Genomic DNA, 10380 nt, shown 5'->3' with positions numbered 1-10380 from the left:
CCTCCCCCATAGATATTTGAATCGCAGGCCGGTTTCCCAGCTCAGATTGGCCAGGCAGGGCTTTGCGCATGCCTACTCAGCACCTTTACCCAGTAGCCTCAGAGATGCCACCGGTGTCAAGAGTAGCACGCCCTTTCACGCTTGTGCAAACTAGCACGTGCACACTGTGCTAGAAGCGTTGCTTGGCAACTGCGCCTCTACCAACTGTGTAAGGCCCTGGTTGGCAGACGTTTAAGCCCTGAGGTCCTCTGTGCAAATGTGGATGGTGGGGCTCGGTTTTACTAAGACCTAATATTGGGCTCGAGGACCAGAAAAGATGAAAGGTTTGGAAGGGACTTGAGGCCAAATGTCTTTTTCCATGAAGAAGATCTTTGGTGCTAAGGAAAAGACACCCTTGGGTTTCTGCGATGCCCCACAAATGACGGTCTCTGAGTTTTTCTTTGGTGACAATCCAAACTATCCGAAATATCATACAACATACAGACCCCTGGGGCATATCCACCGGGTTGCAGCGGAGGGTGATGCAGCCCAGATGGAGATTCTCATCACGCTTGGACAGTGCAGCGTGTCCGATAGAGACCGCAAGGACAGGTAATAGAGGAGGGAGGGCAACTGTTTACTTCCCCGTTAGGCCACTGTGGGAGAAGGGCTGACTTCCTGACTTCAGCGAGAGCCCGGCTGCCCGCCCACCAGCAAGGGCAGGAGTCGGCCTGCTCTTCTGAGGCTCCACACCTGAGACCGGCACACCCGAGAGTGGTCCTGAACTGCCAAACAGGAACTTTTAACTCCTTCCCAGTCTCCTGCTTAGCCCAGCAGAGCTGGCAGTCATAGCTCTGTCAAGTGTCTATTGTTGTCAAAGTACTGAGGTCCCTGTGACTGGAGAGCTGTGCTTTCCACTGAAACCTAATATTGATTGGGGTTTCGCGGGGAAAAGTGAACCACGTGTTCTAGTCACAGCGTTCACACTCATCTTTGGCTCTGTGTTTTAGTGACTATACAAATGGAGACCTTCCGTACTGGTGTTGAGAAAAAAAGTGCATTATTCTGACCCACTCCTTCCCACTTCTTCGCCTCTTCCCTGTCTCTTCCTGCTCTTCCTGTTTCACTTTTTCTTCCTCCTCCCTGTTTCTTTTCCTCCATCTCTCTTTTCCTTTCCTCCTCCTCCTCCTCCTCCTCCTCCTCCTCCTCCTCCTCCTCCTCCTCCTCCCTCCTCCCTCCTCCCCCTCAGACCCTCTTCTCCTTGTGTCCTCCTCTTCCCCTCCTTTCCCTCTTCCTCCTTTACCTTCTTTCTCTTTCTTCCCTTTTCGTCTCCCCTCCTCAGGCTTCTCATAACACTGTTTTTGAAGCAGAGTTGGAGTTTCTTAGGGAGAAAGGTAAACAGATGCAAACACAGGAATTAATGGAGGCACTTAGTAAAGGACACTGCATACCCACGATGGGGAAGGCCCACCGAGGTCTGGGTGCAGGTTTCTCAAGACGGTTATCTATCTATCCTTTCTGTTTCTAATTTTGTGGACCAGGAAACCGAGGCACAGGAAGACTGAGAGGTAGTCGTAAGCAACTTAGCTTGGAGGAGAATTAAACCTAAGGGAAGTTCAATTCAAAGAAGGTGCTTTCTTTTGTTGAAAGAAAACATTTCATGTATTTTCTGATGAAGCTTTCCCCTCCTGACACTCATCTCAGATCCTCCCCATCCCCACCCACCTGACTCCATACCCTTTCTCTGGTTAAGAAACAAATAAACAATACCACCCTCCCAAAAAACCCCTAAGAAACTCACACAGAAGGCCTCAGAAAAACACAAAATGGAATGGAGAAGCAAAAGACCAATAAAACACACACACACACACACACACACACACACACACACACGTGCATGCACACACATTGGTTAAACAAAGCAAACAAAGCAAAATGAGACAGAAAGTATACAAAAATACCATCGAGGGTTTTTTGTATTGGGCCCTACTTTTTTTCTATTCAAACAAGCCACTCTGGGCTGATGGAAATGAACAGCTCAGTGTCACAGCTTGTCCCTATCTGGAAGGCGACCAAGTTAGTTATCTATGCATAGCTCACACAGAGAAAGGAATTCCAATAGGATCCCCTTTCTTTAATAAGAGTGAATCTTGTCCCCCCTTAACAAGAAGAACATTGAAGCTTTGTTTAGAAGGCAGAAGAGTGACATGGCATTTAATGTTATATTTACACAAGGAATTGTGGGTTTTGAGACAGCGCTCTGCAGTGGCACCAAAGTTCCTCTCATCCCCACAGGACAGCTTTGCATTTTGCCTGTGTTTATGGCCGGCTACCAGTAGTGACTGTTCTAGTGAACAATAATTGTGAGATCGATGCCTTTGACAAGAACCACATCACACCTCTCATAAAGGTAGGTGACAGCCGTGAATTTCGTCATGGGCTAGGTGTGGTTGAAGCGCTTATAACGGAAAGAAGTCTACCTCCACTACGTATGGCTTGCCTGTCGAGCCTTGTGGGATGTGGGATGTTGATCTTGAATTCCTCCAGCCGACCATCTGTCTCTTGTGATAAACCGCAGTCTGTCCAGTGCTGGAAGCAGAAATGCGCGACCCTGCTGCTGGAGCACGGTGCTGATCCGAATGTTATTGACAGCAGTGGCAACAGTGCCTTGCACTACGCTGTGTACAACGGGCATGAGGAGATGGTGGCCCTACTGCTTCAATACAACGCCAATATTGAGCAAAAAACCAAGGTAGGGTTCACTGCATTTCAACCTCAAAGTTCTCTGGAATAGGTGTTTTAACAGCGGCAGAAGTGGGGTCACTCTTTCAAGCTTAGAAACCCAAGCGGTTCTCAAGTGGAAGTGTTTGAGAAGGGCTTAACCATAGAAGCTGTTGAGTTCGACATTCATAATTTGGAAGACATATTTGATGTGCAGCTTTCTTCTACAAATTTAATGTGAAATAGTTGAGAAACCACTGACTTCGATAAATGTAAAATTTCCTCATTTTTGTCCTTTTTTTCCCCTCTCTCACCATTTTCCCCTGACTCCTGTAAAACAATCTCAGTAGACAGCAAAATTTACCTTGGGAATGGCGTTAGGTTAATACTCAAAGACAACAAAAGCCCGTAGGTAAAATGAAAATCACGATGCTTTTGGTGAGATGTTGCCAAGTGACCTATAGCTGAAGAGGAGGAGGTATGGAGGGAAGTTAGCCAGAGATGGACATCTGGAAATTAGGGACTTGAGGCAATGAGGAAGGTAAAAAAAAAGAAAAATCAGTTAACGTGTGCTGATGCAGTCTTTCTTCATGTCGAAGGTTGTAATTTGGGGTTTGAGCAAGAAAGCTACTTGACTGCAAACATGTCTAGAGATCAGTTGAAGGAGGACCCCGGAAACATGAGACTGACAGTGACTAATTATGTGGAAAAATAGGTGGAAGGTCAACCCGTTCACTAGTATATTTTCCGGAAGAGATATCCATTTAGGCAAAACAAAACCAAACAAAACAAAACACAATGAAAACTAAGCTCTGCTCTCAAATCTACGATTGCTTGCTGAGGGGGCAAATATTTAAATATTGCTTTCTTCTATATTGAAATTATGTCGCATCCCATGCTGCGGGCTCCCTGTTTTTAGCCATTGAGTCCCTCTTGTCCGTGCCCACGTAGGTGAGTCTCAAGTTCTGTTTGTGTGGGTTCTGGTTCTCAGCTGCACTTGTGTGCAGTTTGATTCATCACATCTAATAAGTAATGGGCATGCATCTCAGAAAACGTTTCCTTGAGATTCTGAAACAACTCCTGAGTTAAAAAGAAGACCCCAAAGAGATACCTGGAATTAAGGGTATTCCTAGGTTCTAAAATCCTGACATCTCTAAAGGAACTAGAATTTGATTAGATACCACTTCCTGTTAGTATGGTTTTTTTTTCTAATAATGCTAGCCTAACTTTTCTTTTACTTTTGTGTCGAGAAGCTAAATGGAGTATTATTTTGTGGCTGCGATAAAATAATCCTGACCAAAAAGCAACTTCGGGGAGAAAGGGCTTATTTTGGTTGACAATTCTAGGTCTATCATTTGGACAAGTCACTACATCGGAAGCTTGGGTCATATGTTGGTCCCATAACACCTAAACTCAAAACAGAGAGAAATGAGCACGTTTGTGCCCACTTGCCTGATTGTGCAAAGCTCGATGTTTTTACTCTTAAACAGTTCAGGCGCCTGCTTTAGGGAATGGTGCCACCCACAGCAGGCTGAGCCTTTTCACATTAATTAAGACAGTTGGCCATAGACATGCAGACAGGCCAGATCAATGCAGACACTCCCTCGTTGAGACTCTCTTCCTGGTTCCGGGTTGTGTCAAGCTGACAAAGCTAACTGTCGTAATCCATAATGACTAGTAGTTTACAGAATAAACCATTTCTCTTCTAACTACTTATAATTATTCACTACTCTTAGAAGGTCTTCAAAGATTTCATAAGTGGAGAATTTTCTTTTAAAAGGTTTCATGTCAATATGTTCTTCAAGATAACAGATCCTCAAATGTCAAGTACAAGCGAATTTTCTCTATCAGAATATAAGAAAACAGGAATCTTCTTGTGGCTTGAAAAATTATCCGTTTGGTCACCAATCTCAGTGCAGATGTTCAGTTGATTAAGCCTGGCTGTTGTAAACACACACACACACACACACACACACACACACACACACACACACACACACACACACACACACTACAAAGTCCATAGGAATCATTTAACTTCAGATTCTGTGACTAGTACTAATCATTTTGCGGACACTGGAAAAATTGAACACAAGCGGAGGATAAATCACGAAGGGCAGGACGAACCAAGTACGATGAGTCTTTTTATGACATTTTGGAAGGCTAATGGTTCTAAGTCATATATGCCTACTGGAAAACACCACAGCAGCAGTGAGAACACAGAGGATATGGGCTCAGTGTGGCCCTGGCTTCACTCACTCAGTTTCCTCCATGTCTTGAACCTATTGATAAGCTTCAGGAGACTTCTGCACAAACCATCTCATTGCTCCTAAAGAATTAAGTAAGCCCTGTCTCCCTTGAACCTTGTATTGTTGGGTGCCCATGCAGAAGGCCGCCATGTTGCCTGAGGCCCACATGCACTTACGTTAATAAAATCTTGATGCAGAACTGAAAATTTGGCCATTGATTCACTAACTTCTGAATATCCCTTACTACTGTGTGACGAGGCTTGGTTTGTTGTTTGAAAGGAAGATGCAGGCTCTGCTCTGGAGAAGCTTTTAGATTCCATGAGAGTCATCGCATGACTTCTAATAATGGACGCTGTAATAGAAACAAATGTTTGAGGCCACAATGTGGGACTAAAATGGGCCCTGGAGAGGCTTAGGCTCACATGACCACTGTCAGCCAGAGAAGCAGAGTATGCGAAAGGCAGTGCGGTCAGAAGCAAGAGTCATTTCTCCACCGTGATGCTACTGTTTCCTCAATGTCTGTATTTGTACCGCCCTTTACAGAATTTTTGGGTAAGCTGTTATTTTTTAATTTCCAGACTGCCTTTGTTGTCTTGCAGGATGGCTTCACACCACTGCTGCTGGCACTCAGAGAGAAGAGGGTGGAGGTAGCAGAGCTTTTAGTAAGAATGGGAGCCGATGTCCATGTTGTAGATGAACTGCAAAGGTAAAGTCGTTTGCTCTCGGAAGGAATTAAACCTTAGTGGGAACAGTCACTCCACTCGGAAGCATGGCTGGTTGGGAGAGGAGGACTAATTTACAAGGGTAGAGTTAAGGCATAGACATGAGTGTCAGTCTGTTAGGGAAACAAGCAATTGTGAAGTGAGCTATACAAGGTAGAATGACAATAATAACACACACATACATGTATACGTCATATACACACATACATCATATACACACATACACACATACACATACACGTAATGTATGGTCACATCGCCTTATAGTGCCGACTGAAGATTGTTACTTTGTTATTTGAAATCTTACTCTGTCAGGTCATATGACCTGAGGAGTTATCAGCTAAGTGAGTTTATTTGTTACTAAAATGTACAAATTTTTAGTATGCTTTCTTTGATTCACAATAAAACTGTTGACCAGCTTATGATATTTCCTTTTTTTTTAAGATTTTCTTTTTACTTATTTATCTTATTTAAAGTATTTTTAGTGAGTCTGAGAATTTAATGTTATCTATTTTGTTCATGCTCCCCTCAGCTGTTCCCCTTAATTCCTGTCTGTTCTTCCCCCATCTTTCTACCCTAACTTCACATCCTCTCTTTTTTTAATTTTTAAATTAATAACACTCCCACGCCAGTTTGTGCTGTCCGTATACTTCTGTTTGTGGCGCCATCTGCTGGAGCTTGGTTGACATATCAGGAGCCACACTTAAAGATACCTGATTCTCCTTCCTCATCAGCAGTCAATAGTTCCTTAGCTAGAGTGGGAACTCCTGAGCCCTTCCCCAACCCTCCCTAGAAGGCTGACCGGCTCCATCTCACGCAGGCGTCCACAGCTGCTGTGAATCCGGGAACACAGCCGTCCGTCCTTTAATTTCCAGAGGACACGGTTTCGTTTCACTCCTCCCCCACCTCTGGCTCTCACAACCTTCCTTTCTCCTCTTCCTCAAGGCTCGGGGACTTGAGGGACTCGGGAATTTGAAGGGGTGTGATGTAGATGTCCCATTTATGGCCCAGGCCGCCTCTGTCACTCATTTTCTTCACTTTGACTAGCTGTGAGTTTCTGTATTAATCACCATTCACTACACAAGAAAACCTCTTTCATGAGGTCGCAGAGATCTTAGAGTGTGATGTACACACATTTTTCTTTGTGTGTACTTAGAGGCATGATATTTCAGGATTTGAAAATTATAATACAGGGGATGACTCCTTAAATTGCTTTTCTTTGTAGAATATTGATATCAGGTTATCAATGTTCACTTCCACGTTTTCCCTCCCCGATTTATTTTAATTCATTTATATTTACGTGGCAATGGAAGGGAGATAAAATAGTATGCATCGGATAAACTTTAATTAAGGTAAGCCATAAGCAAATGGTAAGAGAGGAGGCTTTAGATTCATCCAAGACCGGACTTAGTTCTCAGTTTTCTCAGTAGCTAGGCCTGTCATCTTCAGAATGATGCTCACAGCAAAATATATCTCCTGATTTGAAACAGGATAACACCCTTGATAAGTGGTTATTCTTTCCTTGGCATTTACGTAGTGTATAGTGCATAGTTGTCAATATCATTAATTGAAAGCACTACCTATTTTATTATTATTTTCATAGTACTATTGCTCAAATCATGCAATAGCATTGAATTATTTCATCTTCAGCTTATTAAGAAACATATAACTATATATAATTATATATAACTATATATATAAACTATATATATACATACACACATATATATAAACTATATATATATATACATACATATATATATATATATATATATATATATATATATGATGTTCTATTAGGTTAGAGTAATGTGGATTCTGCCTCAACTACTTCAGATGCATGATCTGAGCATAGCTATTTTCTTCCAAAGGTCATGAAGTCAGGGGTTCTTCTACTTCAAAGTAAACAACGGGCAAAAGATCTTCTGAATGTGTTCTTCCCTGGTTATGGCCCCACAAAGAGAAGCAATTGTGCTTCCGCGATGCTGTCCGTTAGTAAATGGTCAATTCTGCACAGGCAGGCAAGACATCAACTTGGCAAAACACATCTATGTAGATTTAACTAATTTCATTCTTTTCATAATAGTGAGTCTATGTATCTGCTGTTTTAGAAACACCCTGATATACGCTATAAGATGTGGGTCAAAAGATCTGGCTGTATCACTCCTCAAGAAAGGTATCGATTTCTTCTACAAGGATGTCTTCGGATGGACGGCCCTGCGCTACGCTATCGAGGGCCACTGTACTTTGTAAGTATTTCCATTAACACGGGGAGCGAAGCTGTACCGAAGTTCAGAGCAAACACAGCTACTGCACCGTCCAGCCGAGGCGACGCTGCACTGCGCAGGCGTTTCAGAACGGCGGTGACTTAGCCCACTAAGTCGGTCAGGAGTGTAGAGTGAGGCACAGCACTGGGAAGAGAGTGCTCAGGCCGAGCCCGTTTGGGTGAATGCTGAACTCTGGACCCAGAGCCTGATATTGTAGTCAAGTCTCCCATCATCTTACTAAATCTCCAGCTAGGAGATCTTAAGACCTATTTAACCTTAGGGATCTCAGCATTTTCCATGCTATCCCCGAATATGACCCCTAGAAATGAGGTCTAAACAGTATCTACCGCAGTTTCGATCTTTCCAATAAGCTGATGAGTGTCCAGTCAGGTCGTGAAACGTCCATTTTAGCACAGTCTCACTTTCCCGTGGGAGTTGTCTTCGGTACCTTACTCCTCGATTCTCCAGTTGGTGAGGGGGTTTCTTAGATCCAAAGAGGCCAATTCTCTTTAGAAAAATCAAATGGAGCAGAAGAATGGTACCCCATCATTCTTTGTGCCTGTTGGTTCCGTCACTATTAAAACATGCCCCGAAATTGAATACCAGTTAACCTTAACCACCACATTGTCCTTACTAAGCCAGACCTCTAAGTCCTTACTGTAATGTACCCCGAGCCCTGAAGGTCACCATATCTTAAGTTCACATGTACTTATTTTGTAAAATCCAGGTATTAGTCTTAAAGCAACACGTTATCTTTTGGCAGCTAGACTTCCTAGCTTCTGCTACAAACATCGTTAGCAATCTGGCCCTTCCCGCCCATTCAGAATCTCATATAGAACTCACGTATTAGCTTAGATTTGTGTGGTCAAGTCACATTGAGCACTTTGTGTGTCTTTTTCTTTTCTTTTCCTTCTTTTTTTTCTGCTGACAGATATAAACTGTATAAAAGCCCAAATCATGTTGCAGAAAACCTATGAAGTTTCTCTATTGATTAATACGAGATCTGTACCACAGGCCAATTGTACACTTTGTACACCTTTTCCTAGGTGCTGGAATTCACCATGTGAATTCTACTGATTCATATTCTCTCTCTCTCTCTCTCTCTCTCTCTCTCTCTCTCTCTCTCTCTCTCATCTGTCTGTCGATCTATCTATCTATCTATCTATCTATCTATCTATCTATCTATCTATCTATCTAGTACCTATCTGTAATGTCCCTCTATCTACAGCAGTAAAGTTTTCCGAAGTTATTTCAGTCCTGGTCTCAGGTTTACAGAGATTTTTGAGTTCTTCCCCATGAAGAAGCAGCAGAGCAGGCCTCTATCCAAAGAGCAGTAGGGCCTAAGAGAACAAACTCACGTCAGGTGGCTGGGTGTAGTGGTTCACACCTTTAGTCCCAGCACTGGGGAGGCCCGAGGCAATTTGATCTCTGTGAGTTTGAGGCCAGCTTGGTCTACAAAGAGAGTTCTAAGGCAGCTGAGGGAGGCTGTTACACAGAGAAACTGTCTCAAAAAACAAAAACAAACAAACAAACAAATGAAACAAACAAACAAAAAACCCAAAGAAAACCAAACAAACAAAAAGAGTCACTTGGAGATAAATATGATGATTTAAAATAGGCAGGGAGGACAGAGGTGAGAGCAAAGGGAGATGTTGGGATGAATTCTCTTTCTGCCCTCAGTGTGACTATTTTAGTAAGAATGACCAGTCATTCATTCAGCAGGTAATAAATCAATAAAGTACTTAGTTTCCAATTGTTAAACAATGCATTTTCTCTGAATTATAAGCCACGAAACAGACTAGCTAACAACCAAAGAGTAAGGGCTTAATGCTTTCTAAACAGCTGTAATATTTGAACTTCGGACACTGCCAAGAAACATACCTTAGACTTTATTTGGGGTTGAAAAAGAGCTCAGGACTGGGAAATCCTTGTTGCTTTGGTATTTCCCTGCACATATTTTAATACTGTCCTAGGAAATCTTAGAAGAAACCTACAGAATGCAAGGGGTAAAAGTCCTTATTTATTTATTTATTTATTTATTTATTTATTTTTAAATAACACTTAATGCCTATGGGAAAGAACTTGCACAATGACTCTTAGTTGCAGAGGGAGGACGTCTTCTGACATCAGAGAACATCACTGCCTGTCAAGCAAACCCCGTCCAGCCCCTAAGCTTTATTTCTTCTCATTTGATGTCCCCTTTATTTAGTCTTTTCTCTTCTCTCATTATAGGCTTCGTTAAAAGACTTAATTTAGAGCTCGTACATTTCAAACACGAGGCAAACACTTCTAGTAGCTCCTAGATACTAGGATAGTGATAGTCTTCATTTAGAGACAGGGTCTCATGTACCTCATGTGGCCTGGAGTTCACTGCGTGTCTGGGGATGTCCTTGGACCTGCTGATCTTTCTGTCCCCCACCTCCCAAATGCTGTGGTTATAGG

General features: G+C 42.8%; 1 protein-coding gene across 1 annotated transcript in view; it reads left to right on the top strand.

Annotated features, from left to right (window-relative positions):
• Positions 1–346: 346 nt before the first annotated feature.
• The window catches only part of LOC116915071 (POTE ankyrin domain family member A-like), a 30410-nt gene continuing 20376 nt past the window's right edge, over positions 347–10380 (top strand). Inside the window, exons 1-5 of the mRNA XM_032919486.1 lie at positions 347–591; positions 2275–2389; positions 2558–2731; positions 5549–5655; positions 7783–7920. Of these exons, the coding sequence (XP_032775377.1) occupies positions 347–591; positions 2275–2389; positions 2558–2731; positions 5549–5655; positions 7783–7920 (779 nt within the window). The remainder of the gene's footprint in view (positions 592–2274; positions 2390–2557; positions 2732–5548; positions 5656–7782; positions 7921–10380) is intronic.

This window comes from Rattus rattus, chromosome 13 (genome assembly GCF_011064425.1).
Source record: "Rattus rattus isolate New Zealand chromosome 13, Rrattus_CSIRO_v1, whole genome shotgun sequence".
Lineage (NCBI taxonomy): Eukaryota > Metazoa > Chordata > Mammalia > Rodentia > Muridae > Rattus > Rattus rattus.
This window is presented reverse-complemented; position numbering and strand designations above follow the sequence as displayed.